We start from the raw sequence: 17,617 nt of genomic DNA on the forward strand, positions 1-17,617 counted from the left end.
ACAAGGACTTACAAGAAGTAAATGTGTACACTTTACACATTGTGGTGAGATTCATGACCATCTGTTTTACTTCTTGATAGGAGACTCCATCTTATTCCTTCTTTCTATCCCCTTCCCCAAAACATACCCTGTGGCTTTCCCAGAATAGATACTTCATGGATATTTATTGATGATAAAGATTGTTCTCCTAAAATAATAAATTATTCATTTGAAACACAGTGTAACCACAACTTAAGTAACGCATTGGCTGACCCTTGTTTCATGCTTATGACCCTGAAACCACTCCGCAGGCTCACACGTGTGTACGTGCAGACCCATGGAATTCTGGGCCATGAAATATTTAATCCCATCAAGGGACAAAGGACCTGGTTTTGGGTAGAAACATATAAGGTGAGGTTTTATAGACAAGGTAAAACTGTTCACATGTTTAAAGGAGAAAACCCAGCTTAATTTCCTCTTTCGCTCAGCCTTTTCAGTAATTTGTGAAAAGCTATCAGAGAAAAGCGTCCGCCTATTATCTGGTCTCCTGGATTCATTTTTAATATTCTAGTCATCAATGCAATATTGTATTTAATATGCTATTTAAGTCTAGTTAGATGCTTTCTGAACATCGTTCTGCTAGTTAAATTCTTAAATTATTTTTCCTTTTATATTCATGGAGTTTCATTTAGTCCACTGAGTTACCAAACGGACACCTTTGATCCTTTTATCAATTAAGCAGGTCCTGATGGCTTTGTTTTGAAACAGAGGGTCCCTTTCAGAGGCCCTGGTTCGGTAATGGAACTGAACTGCCCTGCAGATGAACTTCTTTGCTTAATAACAGGAACTTGGGATGGCCGTCAGTGACCTGTGGTTGAGCACCTGGGATCGGTTCAAGCTCACCTCTCAAATGTTTCCACTTGGCAAACCACGCGGAAAAACAAGGTGGTGATAAAATTATGTCGAAAACAACTTTATTCACTCTATACAAACTGCTCTTTTTCCTGGGCATCAGGAACCTTCCTGAGTGCTCCACATTTATTTGAAGAGCGGGTATCTAACACAGACCGTGTAGAATGGTTTTCCTCTGTGTTCTGTAAAGTGTTGAAATGCACAAATTCCTGTTCTCATTCTTATCATTCAATAGGTAAGATCTTTTTTAGAATCTGACACTGGATTTTTAGTAGAGGTTAATCAGAAATGGTTTGGCTATGAAATAAACATAAACACAAAGAAACGTGTGTATATATGTGAAATACAGATATATAATTATGTATGCATGAAATACATATGTTTATATACATATGCATACATATGTGCACATATATACATACTTATATTTGCATAAAAGATATTTTAAATTAAACAGGAAACATTTATCTGAAGTAATTAAGGATTTGCCCTATTTTGCAGGGTCCATCATGTGGACAGAAGGGAACTATGTATTTGCAAGAGAGACTTCTTTCTTTCAATCAGTTGCAGTGGTATTTATTTCTTCTCCCTGAGAATGTTTCTTTCTCAAGAAAGAGATAATAAGCAAACCAGAAAATAGCATTCATCAGAACAACATACTTTTAATTTATAATCTCCAGGAGAGTCCCTTGTGAAAATAACTAACTTCCCAGATTGGTTTGGTTTATAGCATTGCTTCATTGGCTTTATCTGTATCATTTAGAAAATTAAGTGGGTATGCAAAAATAATCTGGTAGCGGAAATATGTTTCATGTACTTAACTTGCATCAAAGGACATGCAATAAAGACAACATACTTTGTGGGAAAGAACTTATGCATAGAAACAAAACTGAATGAAATTTACATTGCATACAAGAATAATCTCAATTAGAACCATGTAATTCTCCATTCAAATAAATGGGTATGGAACTACTGACAGATTTTGACAGTATTTTCAAGGTTTCCCACGCCACCTGTATAAGTGTTTATCTTGTATTGTCTTCCTTGGTCCGTGAATTGTTCTGTATATTTGTAAGTGTACTATCTATGCATTGAACACTTTCTATTGGCAAAACTGCGTATTTCTGATTATTTTTTCCTAACACAGCATATCTCAGGTGTTAGTGTTGGTATCTCCACCGAAAGGAACATGGCGCTTAAACAACACTCCTAAGTTTACCCAGTTAATATTTGAAGAGCTGAGACTAGAATTCAATTTTGTTTGACTCCTAATCCTAGGGCATTTCAATGGAAAACATTTTCTTCAAGCCAGCTGACAAAGAGAGAAAGCAAAAGATATGTGGAAGGAGGTCCAGCCCAGCAGGTTTCGGAAGTTAAAAAAAAATGCAACATTTCGTTAATTCTGCGTCCCTCTCTGTCCAACTGCAGGGCACACACCTTATAACACCCGTCCCAAGTCAGCTGACCAATATGAGCCACCCGAAGACACGATTCCTAACTCGAGCTCAGGACTGCCTGGTTCTGCCCACCTGTTAATATAATTTGTAATGTTTGGGAGTCTTCACCTATGAAAAGAGCAGAATAAATGGCAACTACAGAGCAGCCTAACTGAAGAGAACACAAGCTTGCGTCGTGAAGACTCAAATGAAATGACGTGTGATTGCTGGGAGACTGGCCCTCCTGGAGCAAGCTGAACCTCTTTGCCTTTTCCTGGCCACTGAAAGCGTGTTGTCTTAGCAAACTTCATTTCTTCTTTGTGCTGTCACCCCTCTTCGTTTTCTATTCTCCTTCCACTAAATAATCGTGACCAAAGAAACAACATATTATTCTCCATATCTGCCTGTTTGGTGGAATATGTATGTCTGTGATTCAAATGCAACCCACACTTCCTCTCAAGGACCACTTAAAAAGACAGCGGGAACTCAATACAAATACTTGGAAAGATACCATCAAAAGGAGGTAGTGGAAGGGACCTGGTATAGAGAAAACCTCAATTCTCCTCACTGTCTTCACAAAATATGAAATTTAAATGTAGTAATCAGGACAAGCTAGGTCAGACTGAAGTGACAATGTTAAAATCTCGAGGACGTGAAATAGTGGAATTATAGCCTTGCTTACATTCCACATTGGTGGCAGGTAGGCAATAGAGCTGTGCTCGTTGTAGTCACACAGGGACACAGGCTAGCGGAGCAGCCCCTCAAACACACACAGTGTCATAGGAGGGAATCATCACAAGTTTCTGCAACCAGCATTTGAATATTTCAGCCTAAAAGTGACATAGCACTTTTGCTCTCAACTCATTGGCTAGAATGAATCACATGGCTCTGCCTACAAAAAAGACTCATGGGTACAATCCTACCCTGTTCCCAGAAGGCAGAGAGCTGGACATACTTGGTCAACTGAAGGGATGATTACCACACCAAGAACATATTTAACATCTAAATAATTTTTAATGAAACCAATACAGGAAAATACTCTCAGATTATCAGAATGGAAGTGTCAAACATTGAAACACAAAAAAAAGAGACACGAGGATGACAGAGCAGTTGGTAATTTATGAAACATGAAACTCAAAGAAGTGGTACTAAGTGAACTACAAAATCACAATGGGCTTTGGCGGATTTATTGATGGCAAAGCTACATGGGGCCAAACAACTAATGCTTATCTCTGAGGTTGCTCAGAGGAATGCAAAACCTACTGAACACAAACAGAATTCTGGTACCATGGTTAGCTGGAGAATTGCTTGGGATGACCTTGGAACTGACCTAGTCCATCAATCCTGATTCTATTAATTTATTAAGGCCCCTTCAAATAGTAGTTGAATTATACTACTTTTGGAATCAACAGAGGAAGATCTTTCCCAACTCACATAGCATAATTTCTGGATTAAAACATGGAGGAAACAATGAAGCAAAACATAAATTCTACTTAACAATTCTCTTCTTTGTCAGCACCAAAGCATCAGCTTGACAAGTGCATGAGAAGTTTTTCCTGGCTGACATAATGAAGAAATACTTTGTCCATATTCACTTCCTTTCTTGGATTCCCCATCACCAGCTCTAAGTTACTCTCTTTCTCCTTCTGCCATGTTCCTTTGATCCAACTCTTATCTATTCTACTTTCAGTTATAGTTCCCTGTTTTAATGACCTTTCTGGTGAACTCCAAAATACTTCCAAAGTTCAATTCCTCCCTTAAAAAATTCTGGACAGGGCAGACTACATGAGTATACAGAAAATAATCTGAGATCATTCATTACATTTCATAATGAACCCTTAATTCCTAAAAAATGCTGCCAATAGACTGTTCCATTTCCAGAGGTACCTTTTCTTTTCCCTGGATTTTGGATTCTGCATCTGTCAAATGTATATGATAACACAAACAACCGAGGAGGAAATTCATTGTTGGTGGTTGACATTTTGTCCATAGTCTTTTTGTTTCTTTTAAATGTGTTCATGCCCTTTAAGAATTCAGCAAGACAACATGTAGGCTCCCTATCTCCCCAGCACAGCATCACAAACAGAACATGATGGTTGTTCTTCCTTCCAGGAGAGCCAGATACAAATCTGCTCACCTCTGAGGACCCAGAGAGAAGCCAGGAAGTACAGTGATGGAGGAGGGTGGTTTGCTCCATACCTGAGCAGCTGGCTCAAGGAAGCAGGATGTGCTATCTCTGATGAGGCCAGCTAAGGGCAAGTGAGCCTTTTCTCACTCTCTGAAGATCTGAAATCAAGAGTGGTAGGAACCCTCCCAGACAGAGGTCACTTGATTAACCCAGCCCACGTTATTCTGATAACAAGGTCAAGTACTTCTCACTGTGAGAAATTTTCAATTTATTTCACAGACAAGATAGTTCAATCTAAGCCAGAATCCCTGCTCCCCTGGGGATGCTGTTAGAAAATGCTGAGGGATGAGAGCCAAGAGCCCTTTGCTGGGGTCTTGCCTTCCCAGTCTTCGGGGTCCATCTGGCCAGGGTCCCACTTGTTCCCCTGCTGGGAGTTCTCTGCTGTATCTTTACAAAAAAGGAGCCAGAGAATTAAGAAAGAGAATAAAGTCAGCTCTTCCCAAGTTCCATCGGGATTCAGAGCAGCCTTCAAAGGAAGGGGCTCCTTTCTGCTGTTGTTTGGCTTTACTTTGCTTTCAGTTGAAATTTTTGTGTAATTTATTACAAAGGAAGTCAGTTGCTTTTGCTTGCCTCCCATTCCTTCTCTCTCCCCCACATTTTACTTTAAAGAACCATATCCTTCTTTATTCTCAGCCCATTTGATTTACAAGGGACTCCTTAAACCCCTGATCCAGGGAGGGTATAAAACATCTGAGTTATCACTGACAAGAGCTCTATCAGTCTGACTACAGGCTAGTTAAGAGACGCCCACTTCCCCCCAAGTCGAGCCAGTGAGAACTGTCAACCTGGGCTCCTGGGGTGCAAACAGGGGAGAGGCAGTGTCTTTTGAATGGGGTTGATAAATTGACTAAATAAAAAACTGTGGCTTCCTGTGGCCATTCTTGTCTTTTTACATGTTGGTTTCATTCTCAGGCAGACTTCCCATATGGTAGCAATGAAAAGAGATGGAGACAGGGGGAGAGTAGAAGACAGGGGAGTAATCTGGTGACACTTTGGCTCTGAGTTCATCCATGCTTGTAAATTGTATCCTTGGACTTCCCAACTAAATAAGCTCTTAACTTCACATTTTCTCCTTAAATTTGTTTGAATTGAGTATGTTCATTGCATCAGGAAAACACACACACACACACACACACACACACACAAAACCTCAAAACAAAGCAAAATACCTGTTGCTCTTTTCCTGGTGCCGTAGCCCAGGCATTTGCGGGGCCTACAAAAGCCAAGTGGTATCCAAATCCAAGTCCGCAGCGTGGTAGAATACGAGCACCACGAGACTTGAGAGTCAGTTGCAGAAACTGAATTCCTTTAGTTTAAAGTGACTGAGTCAGAGAGAGGGATTAAAGGACCCCACTTAGGACAAAAACAACAGGATTTCCATGGGCAGCCCCTGTTTCGCAGGTTCTTGACATGTGCCTCAGTTTCATTTTGATTTCACCACTAAATTTATCAATGGCAGTAATGATACTCTCCTTAATTAGAGATTAATTTATAGATTTTATTTTATTTACTTATTTCTGTAAGTAAGAATGTACTCACTCTATGCACAGTAAACCCCCTCTCTGGGCAGCAACTTACATTGAGCAGTTTGCTTCACAATTAGTCTTTAGGAAGTGGTCACAGGCAAACTGTTGAAGATGGGAGCCTTAATCTGCTGATCCAGTTCATCCCCTTACCAGTGGGTCTGGATGTACCTGTCCATCACTACGGAGGGTTGAGAGGTACCAGTTTCTATTGGGAAACTATCACCGGTAGGAAAACCTGCTGATGTATTTAGACTTCTCTACTTGCCTTTAATATAGCCTATGCACTAATGTCATTGCCAGAAGGATCCACAGTTAACTCTGAACTAATCTATAGTGTCTTATTTTTTTATTGAATGAAAGATTCTTTAAATTCTGTAGTGTTTTACAATTTTCGAAAGTTTCACAAATATGATTTTATGTAATTCCATCCTCTGCCCCCTGGTAACCACTAGTTTGTTCTCTGTATCTGTGTATCTGCTTCTTTTCTGTTTTACTCCCTAGTTTGTTGTGTTTTCAGATTCCACATGTAAGTGATATCACACAGTATTTAAGACACTGACTTCTTATGTGCTTGGTTTGGCATTTGTTTGGTCATTCTATTTAGCGTGATTCCTGGATAAGGCTGTACATTGGCAACTTCCTTAACCAGAGTTACAATCTTTTGCCTGGTACTTTGTTTCCCTTAATGCCATAAATCTGCATGGTAACTTAGACGTAACTTAGGTGAATCAGCCTCACTCCAGCACAGTCATTCATATACCTTCTTTCTATTTCTTGTGGTCTGTGTTCTCTTGTGCAATTTCATTCATTAATCTTCTTCTCATTACTGTCACCATCCTCTTTCTTCCAATGCATGCCCTTGACTACACTGGTCTTTAACGGGCCTAATTTGTTTGCATTTCCCATATACCGTCTTCCTATCACAAAATATCCATGCATGTAACCATCATCTACTTACTACTTATTGAATATCTACGACAGGCCAAGGGCTTGGATGTATCATTTCTTTAAAAATCTCTCAAATACCCTATGAAATGGGTATTACAGATTGTGAACTTTGGCTGAATTATTTACCTTTCCTGGTCCTAGTTTTCCTCATCAATAAAATATACACAATAAATATGAGAGCTAAAACTAGAAACCTAGTTTGTATTTCTCCAAACCTGTACTCTTTCTAATAAAATGGCTGGACTCCTTACATGTGGACCAAATGCTAAGTCCAACATCCTTCAAACAAGTCAAATCTGCTGCTTTTAGATCTCTAATTAATTAAATGGTTCATCAATACCTGATACCTGATACCTGGCTAAGGAACAATCACTCAACTTTCTGAGGATGTCTTTGGAGGAACCACTCAGACAAGACAGAGAACAAACTGAAAGAAGAGCTCTAGGGAAAGCAGTCAAAGCAAGACACATCCCCAAACAAGCAAAAGAAGTTTCACAGAACACACTCCTCTTCTTTCTGTACTTCCCCTCACGCAAATATCTAGAAAATACATTTTAGAGGAAAAATGAAAAGTATGAGAAATGCATGGATGACACGGTACCCAGGAAATTAGCTGGCTCTAAATTTAGACTCTTCCATATTGAGAAGACTATGATCTGGATTTCATGGGCGATCCATAAGATTTCCAGAGGAGGAACAACTGTAAATGTTCGCACCTAGAGGCCCTGAAGAGCGGTCTACCTCCCCACGAGGTCTCATCAGCAGTGTTGTGATAAGAGCCAATCCATTCCTTCATCCACTGAATTGCAGGTGCAGATGATAACCTGTAGACTCTGATGGGAAGCTGAGTGCCAGGGCTGAGCGAAGTCAGATGCAAATCTGATGGGTTACCTACTGCCCAACCTTTAATTGCAGTTCACTAGGAAATGGGGTTCAATGGGGCTCTCCTTGACAATTATAGAGGTGAGTCTTCTACCAAGTGAAAAAGCGGCAGTTGAAAGGAGGGTGTGTGCAAGGAAGTGGGCCATGCTGCAGTTTGGGGTTGCTGTTAGTAAGGCTATCATAGGAGGTTCCTGAGCCATCTTGGAAGACTGGAGATCATGGGACTAGATTATGGGTTTATTCTAAGTAAACTGAAAAGCTCCAAGTACTGGAAGGGAAAAAGCCAATATTTACTTAGTGTCTGAGAGGAATCCTATTTTTAATCTATCTGCCAGAAAGAATTGAGAAACCAAAATCATGTAGTTTCTAACGGGGTATCCAGACCCAGACTGATCATTTTAACTGAATGGGTAAAGAATACAAACAACAATAAAATCATTACCATCACCATCATCACCAACATCATTATCACCATCATCATCATCATCATCATCACCATCATCATCATAACCACCATCATCATCACCATCATCATCATGAACATCATCATTATAATCCTCCCTATAGAGATTAGAGAACCTTTTGAAGTTAAAAGGAAGAAAGGGAGGTACAAAGATGTAAAGGAGTAGGAGAGAGAGAAACACACACACACACACACACACACACACAAAGATACTCTAATACTCCAGAGGTGGTAGAGATGAGGAGAAAGTGGACCCCATGTAGCCAGGAGAGGTGCTCGGAGCCCAAATTACTCATTCATTATAAACTCAGTTCAGGTCATCTTAGTATGGTGGTGACATAGAGGATCCATGATTTGTATAACAGTTGTACCTTTTCAGAAAGACATCATGTCATCTAATTCTCAAGACACTCCTGTGATGAAAGTATGTAAAGTAAGATATACATGGGTTCAACTTCTATGTGTTGTTCAGCCTCTTGCTCCACACCCCTCCTTAATATCTTGGATAGTTTGTCACATCATGACACACAGATTTATCTCATCCACTGTAAACACTGTAGAGTAGCCCATAGCATGGATAGTACGTGAGTAATTTAGCCACTGCCAACAACACACACCCTGGCATGTGTTTTTTGGTGAAGCTGTAATTCCGATCACCAGATTATGTTTCTCAATGGAGGACCAGAGAGTTGAAGATGCTGCAAACAGCTGGTGGCCTGGCTCTCAGGTGGAGATGCCCCAGAGCTGCTGTGTGGTCAGATCCTAGCAGGGCTGTGGCTCAGACTGCTGGGAGAAGCTGAAATATCACTGGGACTCACCTGCTCCAGGTCCTCGGGTGACCTCTTGTTTTCTCCTGTCGGATCCTGATAGGGCAGGACGAAGAGTTCAGCAGCGGTAGGTAAGCCAGGGAGCACTGCCACCAAGATGTGCTGGCCTGGAACCCCCGTGGCCTGAGGGAGAGACACAGAGGTGCACCTGAGTCCTGCAGGAAAGGTGATGACAAAGGACCAAGGATTCTTTTGGGAGCTGGGGGGAGGGGTGAGAAGGCACAAGGGACTGGAGGTGCACTGTGAAAGCTGGGTCCTGGGGGCACCAGGCAGGAAGGGATGGAGAGACAGCACCACGCTACGAGTCAGACTCTGAGGTCTGGTGCCACCTCCACCCCTGTGGGACCTGTGCCTACATCCCCTCAAATAAAAAATGGGTATAACAACAGCACTTGCCTTGTGAAAGTAAGTGGACCGTGCCAGTGAGAAAGCCCTTGATTACTTGTATCTTCTGCCCTTTGAGCCTGAACACTCTCCAACCTAGCTTCCTCCTTCCTCATAGCACTAGACTTAATGTCCAAATTGACCGGGCGTAGTGACAGAACCTGACCTGACAGAACTGCCCCACCCCGCAACCCTCAGGCACCTGCTGACTTTTCCACAGCATCAGACCCGGATGATTAGCCCATTCCAGAAAGTACTCTGAGCCTTTCACTCTGGCCCGCTGAATCTTCTGTTAAAATTATAGCTATCACTCAAGAACACCCTCTTTCCTGAGCCACTCTCTAGATGGTTCTAGAATCCACGGCTACAATCCCAGCTTCTCTCCAGCAGCCAGTCAGAACATTACTTGGTTGTTTTACTAGGACTTCTAACAAACATGGCAGAAAAAGAATTTCTCATATTCACCCCCCAAGTCTTCATTCTGCCTGTGGATGACTGGAGTCACTTTTCCCAGACACCCTAGCTGGAAGCCTTCCACTCACATCCTTTCCGTGTCCTGTCTAATTAGTCCATGAGGTCTCGACAAGTCACCCTCCACACTAATGATCCTGTTAGTTCCTGTCTGTTTAAATGTCCCCCCCCCCCCATTAAGACCTCAATTCAGCCTTTACACTCTCTCCCCTCAAGTTTTACAATAGCCTCCCCATCTGCAGGGACAGGCTCCTTCCTCCAGATTTATCTTCCTACAGTCCAACTCACGTTGTATTTCCCTGTTCAAATTCATGCACAAATTCCCACTGCCAACTGGATTAAATATATGTTCAAAGCCTTCTGCAACAGAGTCCCATCTTTCCTCCCTAACTTAATCACCCACAACTCACACAGCCACCTTACGCTCAGCCGAACAGAATCATGTACAATTTCTCAATATTCCAGCCCTTGCTTGCAAATGTTTTTGTGCATGCTGTCCCCCCCAGAACGTTTTCTCCACACATCTGCTGCTAGAACATTACTGATCCTTCATGAGTCCTCTTAAAGTCCACTTATTTCAGTATGTGTTTCATCATTTCCCAGTTAGGTAATTGTTGGTTTCTGAAATCTACATTTATACCTTTTCTGAAGTAGCAAGAAATTCCCATTTATTGGGTCCTTACCATGTGCCTGTCATTGTGCTAAGCAACTTCTTGATATAATATACTGCAATCCCCCACAATGACTCCTTGGAACAAGTACTGTTACGCCTCTCTCTGCAAGTGAAGATGTATCACAGGTTGGGAGTCCTCAGGAAGCTGGCTCTGAGTTTAGCATGGGGGATGTTTACTAGGGGACATTCCTGGGTTCAACGTGTATAGGAGTGAAGGCAAGGAACAGTTGGGCTATGAGGAAGGCCAACCACAGCCTCAGAAGAACTTGAAGTAAGTGACAAGGGTCCTTCAGATTTATCTGAGGTTGAGCTGAGTGGCCAGGCCTTTATGTAACTGCATCATTGGACATGAACCACTCTGGAAAGGAACACGACGTGGGGGCAAGGCAGCTGAAGTCTCTGCTCACAGCACTTCCGGCAGCTGAGATAACCTTCTCTCCCTAAATGGGGATCTGCGCGGTGCATCTGTCTCAGCTACAGGACAGACAGTTGATGGAGGAAGGCCACCCGGGTAGTGAGTGGTGACACTTAGTTTGGAATCTTGGTCTGACCATAAAGCCTCTGTTCGTAACCAGTGCTCTCCTGCCTTCCTTCTCCTGAACTTACACAGCAGCTCCCATCACAGCTGACCCCACACTGCTTCATGGCCCTCCCAGATTTTAACCTCAAAGATTATGTCTAAACCACTACCATCATTGACAAAACTGTTTACTGAATGAAATTCATTTAAAGATTCCGTTGCAAAATGTCAATAGAAAAAAGCCCAGTGGATGAGGAAAATGCAACTGATTTTCTATCAGATTCTGTCACAGAATAAATAGGAAGAAAGCTACAAATAAGTTGACCCCCAGCTGCACCTCTTACAGGGTTTATTAGGGGACCTTTGGCAACACAGTACTTCAGGGCATGAGGAAGTGGCCAAGTGTAACTACTGATCTCAAAGACACGGTGGGAGGCTAGGAACCAGGGCCTGGCTCAGCTGCCTCTCCAGACTGGGTAACCAAGGAGTCTTCAAAACTCCCTCCACCCCATCCCACCTCGTCCTGCAGGATGTTGAGCCAACCCGTTTGTTCTGAATTTAGCTGACTATGCTACGCGGCAGTCTGGGAATATTAATGAGCAGTCATTTCGAGCCTACTGGACAGCTGGTGGAAAGGTGGAGGCCCAGGGCATCCGATCCCTAGACAATAAAGGTGAAGAGAAATCAGCCTGGAAAACATCACTGCAGAGCTAACGCTTGGTTGATAAATCACCTGGGGACATTGGACAGCTGCCTAGGTCGTCTACAGAGACATGGACCTAGACCGCTGTAGACTGAAGGAGGTGGGCTGTGGGATCATTGAAGGGGATAAGCAATCTCTCCTGGACAGCAGAGGAGAGAGAGCCGTTGTCACTCCAGGGACAAACAGCTCCAAGGGCAGGAGGGCCTGTTCCAGTTGGGCATGTAATCTGGTGGTTACGCCCCCTGGTGGTCACAATGTTTAGTCACCCATAACATCATGGATGCTGAGAGTCCTTAAGAAAGAAAACAGAGATTGCATTTACCCAGAGGCACATGAAGATACCCCTTCTTCACCCCATGATTCCACTTACCCCTGTTCCTCCACGTAACAAGACAAGGGAAGGGGTGGCAGTGGAGTGGAGTGGTTAGAAAACCACCAAATTGAGATCCAAACTTAATGGTCTCACATCAGGGCCTGATTTTTAACTGTAAGATCTTGGGCAAGTTATCTAAGTTCAGTTTCCTCACCTGTAAAATGAGACTAATCATACTATCGACATCATAAGCTAGGGTTTTTTGGGAGTAAATGTGTTAAAAATGCAAAACATTGAGAAGCGTTTCTGGAATATTCCAAGTCCCAAATAAATACCAACAAAGATAATGGTCCGAATAGGGGAAGGCCAGCTCTTTGCCCAAAGGCTGGACGTGAGATCTGTTTTCTGAGCAGGGGTTATCTGAATGCTTTTATCTGTCATGAGGCACCATATGTTTGGTGCAGGAAAGGATGTATAACAAATCCCAAACTGACTTTTCCTTTGGTCTAAGAATGTACCTTAGGGAAAAGTCTCTCGTCTCTGATTTTCTGGGTTTGTGACATAAATCCAAGCAGCAACATGAGCAGATACCCCACTCCTTTGATCGTTCATTAAAGCGGAGTGTGCCGGGGGAAACGGGCCTAAAAGAAGGTGTCTCCTCAAACTGTTGGTGACACTTGCTCGGTGAAGGATAACCACATCACCTTGTTACTCTCCCAAGATTGGAGGGGGGCTGTGCCTCGTATGTTAAAACCCAGACATTGGATTCAGATCCTTCAATTTTGTGGCTTCATCAATTATCAGGCTGTGAGACATGAAGCAAGCTGCTTAACCTCTTTGAATTTCAGTTGCTTAATCTGCAAAATGAGGACCATAATCCTTTCCTCTGGGGGCTGTTGCAGGAGAGAAGTGCTGTTGAAAGGACTGGGACATTACTGTAAGCTGGCCAACCCTCCCGTGCTGAGGGCTTTCCGTGCTGCTGTGCCCGCCGTTTGTGGGGCTGGAAGCCAGGCCGCTCTTACTAACTGTAGCCACGCTGCGCCCTTCAGTAGTACGACCATAGCTGATTTTACACGTACCCATGGCGAATCATGAACCTGCCATATGACTATCACGTATTTCCACAGTCACATTCTCTAAGCAGAACAAGATTCACAAGGGGTGAGGACCCTGTGTTTATTGAACTTCACTCCCTGCACAGCACCTGTGATGTGTCTGCACGTGTGGGGCTCAGCCATGCGGGTATCAGACAGGTGTGCCTGACTTCCCGTGGCCTCCTGCCCTTTCCTGTCATGTTTGCACAAGGGCCCCCTCTCCCTGAGGCTCTGCAGGGACAGGAGGGAGTGTGCCTGGGCGAGAGGAGGGACTGTCTGCACTCACCTCCACCAGGGACTTTTTGATGACGCGGCTGATGTCCCTTCTCCACTCAGGGATGTCCGGATTGTAGTCGTCCAGGTTTGGAGAAAAAGACAGGCGGAGAGATCGGAATTCCTCTGGTGAGACACAGTAGTGTGATTACTAAAAGTGAGGTCTCTCAAGAAGTCTGTTCTACTTTACCTTTTATGCCAAGCCCTCATGGAAGGTCCTTTTCTTCCATACTCACTGGAGAGACTTTACTACAGGGAGAATTCAGTATCCCACCCTTCTTACCTCCCAGCCCATTTTCCAGAGCAAAGCCCTCCGCTCTGGCCCATGCTCAGCTCCACAGCCCTTGTCCACGGTCCCCAGTTCCAGCCTCTGCACTCCTGGACACTTAACCGTGCATGCCTGGAGTGCCCTCAGCGCATAGTAGGTTTATGACCCTGGGCCTTTGCACATACTGCCTCTTGCCTGGAATACCCAACCCTTCCCACTTTCCCTGCACCCAACACGCAAGCTCTAATTTGAGCATTTACTGACCGAATACCCTCCTCCAGTATGTTTTAGTTTTCTTTTTTAGGGCATGGCTGTGTTTCGCATATACTTTCAATATCAACATCTAATAATGATAACTATTACACACAATTACATTTATGTAATTATAATTGTGTACTATGTTACATAATCATAATCATAATTGTCATCAGTCTATGTTTTTGTGTGCTCTTTAATTTTAAGCTCTTTAATTCAAGGATTTTATTAGTTGTCTCTGTAGCCCCTGAGTTCGTCTTGGTCCTCCAGGGAGGAAATGGAATGATAACAGTAATGAATCTGTGAGAATTGTCTAGAAGAGAGTATGAGGCAGAAAATGGAGGAGCTCAGAGCACCGTCTGACGGCGATGCATACATGGCACGTAGTGGGAGAGGCGGGGATAGGTTCAGCCAGACTCATGGCAATTCTCTGGGCCAAAGTCAGCCAGAGGAGCCCAGTGTCCCAGGAAAGGGTTCCCCTTAGTATTCCTACTGCACTCAGCCACTGGCTGGATGGCCTGGCCGAGGTCCTAGCACGGTCATGGGTTTCAGAGCACAGCCCTGAGGGTCTTAACTCAGCACAGCATTTGGCATATGGTACACTCAGATCACGTCGCTCCCCTGGAATCTGCTGGTGGCTCCCCATTGTATTTAGAAGATTAAGACTCCTACCACAGCCTTCATAGTCCCACACAATCCAGCACTGACTTTCTCTCCTGCCTGGTGTCCCACAGGGTTCCCTGCACCCCACGACCCCATCCTTCCCCATGTTTCTCACTCTGCCATGTTCCTTCTCACATTAGCATGCCTCCACTTCCCCAGACGACAGCCTGTTTGGCTCCTTTTCAGCCTTCATTCTCTCCTGAGAGAAGCACTTCACACCAGCAATCTCAGGTATCCTCCCTTTCACCAACTCTAATACCCTTTATCATATGACCCTATTCGTCTCCTTCATACTGCTTGCTGTTTAAATTATTATTATTTTAATTTAAAACTTTTTTTAATGGAAGTACTGGGAATTGAACCTAGGACCTTGTGCATGCTAAGCATGCGCTCTACCACTGAGCTCTACCGATGCCCTAAATTATTTTGTTTTTCTTGTCTGCCTCCCACACTGGAATATAAGTTCAATGAGGACTGGGGTATTGTGTTCCTGCCCCTTTGGCACCAGTTCATGGTAGGTTTTCAATGACCATGAGTCACTTAATTAATACTATTTTGTTGGACAAATAAATGCATAAATATCAGTGGAGGCCCCCTGTAATTTTTGCACTTTATTATTCAATAAACATTTCTTTCTTGTTTTAAGCATGCCCTTGTGTTTCAGAAGGGGTTCAGCGACATTGGCAAGGCCGATTACACATGTAGGAAACACAAAACCCACCTGTGCATGTCCTAGCCATGCTAAAGCCTTCCCATGGGCAGGCCTGGGGGACTCTCACACTGCGAGGCGTGGATTTGAGGCAGTCAGCCAGCCTATGCCAAAGACGTATTTTTCAGTCTGACTAATTTATGAGTCACTAGCCACCTATGTGAATATCACCACTTCACTTCCGATGAAGAATCATGAAATGCATGTTAATTAGTAGCCTGGTAAATGGCAGCACCAAGGAATTACCCACTGGGTTCTAACTTTTCACTTTGAACATGTACGTTTATGTCATTTTCACTTTCCCCAAACCTCTTAACCAAACTGTGGAGACTTCATCTACAAGAGATATTTATCTTAATAAAAAGACACAAATGAGAAAAATGGCATGGCTCTCTCCATGATTACTCAGCATGCTAACCAGCAGGGCAGAGAAATGTTATCCATAAGTTTATTCAACAAATAGGGGATGTGTGTGGGAGGACTGAACAGGGTAAACAGCAATAACACATGTACGTTTTGCAACTGCTAAAGGAGAGGAATTCTACACATTTACATTTTGTTCTTCGTATTTAAAGGCAAACCTGAGCCCTGAAACAAACTAAGGAAAACCGTGCAGTCTAAATTTTCTTTCCTCAGTCTACTGTGTGCCTTCGGGTAGATGATCTTTCCTCTGTTAGCTTCTCAAATATGATACCTCTCTCCGTCTGACCATTAAGATCTCAAAGTTCCCCTCAGCTTAATTAAACTTCAGGCCGAGTTCTTCCGGAGGGCAGGACCTGACCTCCCTTTTCTTAGAGCACTGACTTTAGAAAACTTGCAACTGCAAATTCTTTCCTGCAGGCACCTTTGAGATGGAAATCTTCTGCAACCCAGGAATGCCTTTCTCAAGGACCTGAGAGTCATCTCTGAAATGGTATCATCAAGAAAGATGGGAAGGGGTGGGGAGGATTTAGTTCAGTGGTAGAGCGCATGCTTAGCGTGGAAGAGGTCTTGCATTCAATCCCCAGTACCTCCATTTACAAACATTAAAAAAAAAAAAAAAAAAAAAAGACAGGACTTCTGCCTCTGAGAGGGTAGAAGCCTAAATTCCCTAAGCACCAATCAGCAAACACATGTGGTCTAATGCATTGATAATCCCACTGAAAGTTCTCCAGCCCCTTACACTAGCTCGTCCCAGAGTCTAGAACTCCTGCCATTTGTTTCCATTGAGTTCAGTCTTGCCTGTTTAATTCCCTGTAATGCAATTTTCCTTTAATAGGTCGCACCTGTGATTAAATTTTCTAATTATATATGAAACTCTGGACAACTCACCCAACTTTAGACGAATTAAAGTGCCTGATGGCTCAGGAATTTGGTTAGAGGAGGGGGAGACCACCACTTTGCCGGCTCAAGCTTTTAAAGAAGAGACCAGTTTTTAATGAAGATCACCCATTTGATGGAAAGTAACCCTCTCTGGGACGATGCCTTTAGAAAGATTTTGGGAGGAGGAAGAACTAAGCATAGCAGGGGATATAAGGTGATTAGTCACATTCCCTCTGGATTCAGAATTCTTTGGCTCTGTTTGTCCATTATACTTACATTTTCTCACTTGTAAAACAGGGATAATCATAGCATGTTTCTTTTAAATTTGTTCACAGGATTCAATCAAACAGATCATATATATCAAGTGCTTAGAACAGATGCTGGTAGGGGCTTTGTCTATGTTAATTTTGACCTCTACCATCACCATTATTATTATTAGATCTGTTACAGAACAGCAGATTGACTTTAAGCCAGTGATTTCCCATTTTGGGGCCACAATTTCCTCATTGTGACATAATGGGTTGGACCAGGTAAGTCCAAAGACCTTCTAGATTTAAAGTTCTCTCCATGGTTCTGATGAGGAGGTGGCTGACACACTTAACCAAGAGGACACCCGTTGGACTAATGGGTCAGTGCCCATTAGTGATACCGGTGACATCCAGGAGGAAGAGAGGAAAAAGACCATTAGGTGGAAAAGACACGAGAGTCAGTTATACAGGGTAATTTCAGAGCACAGGCCCGGGGTCTGGATGGGCGGGGTGGGAAGCCCAGCTCCACCACTTACTAGCTGCAAAAAGATTTATCTCCTTGAAAAAAATGAGAGTAATT

The 17,617-nt window shown here is 43.2% G+C and overlaps 1 protein-coding gene across 4 annotated transcripts in view; it reads right to left on the reverse strand.

Annotated features, from left to right (window-relative positions):
* The window catches only part of SORCS1 (sortilin related VPS10 domain containing receptor 1), a 468,685-nt gene that overhangs the window by 21,367 nt on the left and 429,701 nt on the right, over positions 1-17,617 (reverse strand). For all 4 annotated transcript variants that reach the window (XM_064488397.1, XM_010987109.3, XM_010987108.3 and 1 more), the window contains exons 22-23: positions 13,606-13,718; positions 9,153-9,284 (exon numbers count right to left, since the gene is read on the reverse strand). In XM_064488397.1, coding sequence (XP_064344467.1) covers positions 9,153-9,284; positions 13,606-13,718 — 245 coding nt within the window. The remainder of the gene's footprint in view (positions 1-9,152; positions 9,285-13,605; positions 13,719-17,617) is intronic.

Source organism: Camelus dromedarius, chromosome 8 (assembly GCF_036321535.1).
Source record: "Camelus dromedarius isolate mCamDro1 chromosome 8, mCamDro1.pat, whole genome shotgun sequence".
In the NCBI taxonomy this organism is placed as follows: domain Eukaryota; kingdom Metazoa; phylum Chordata; class Mammalia; order Artiodactyla; family Camelidae; genus Camelus; species Camelus dromedarius.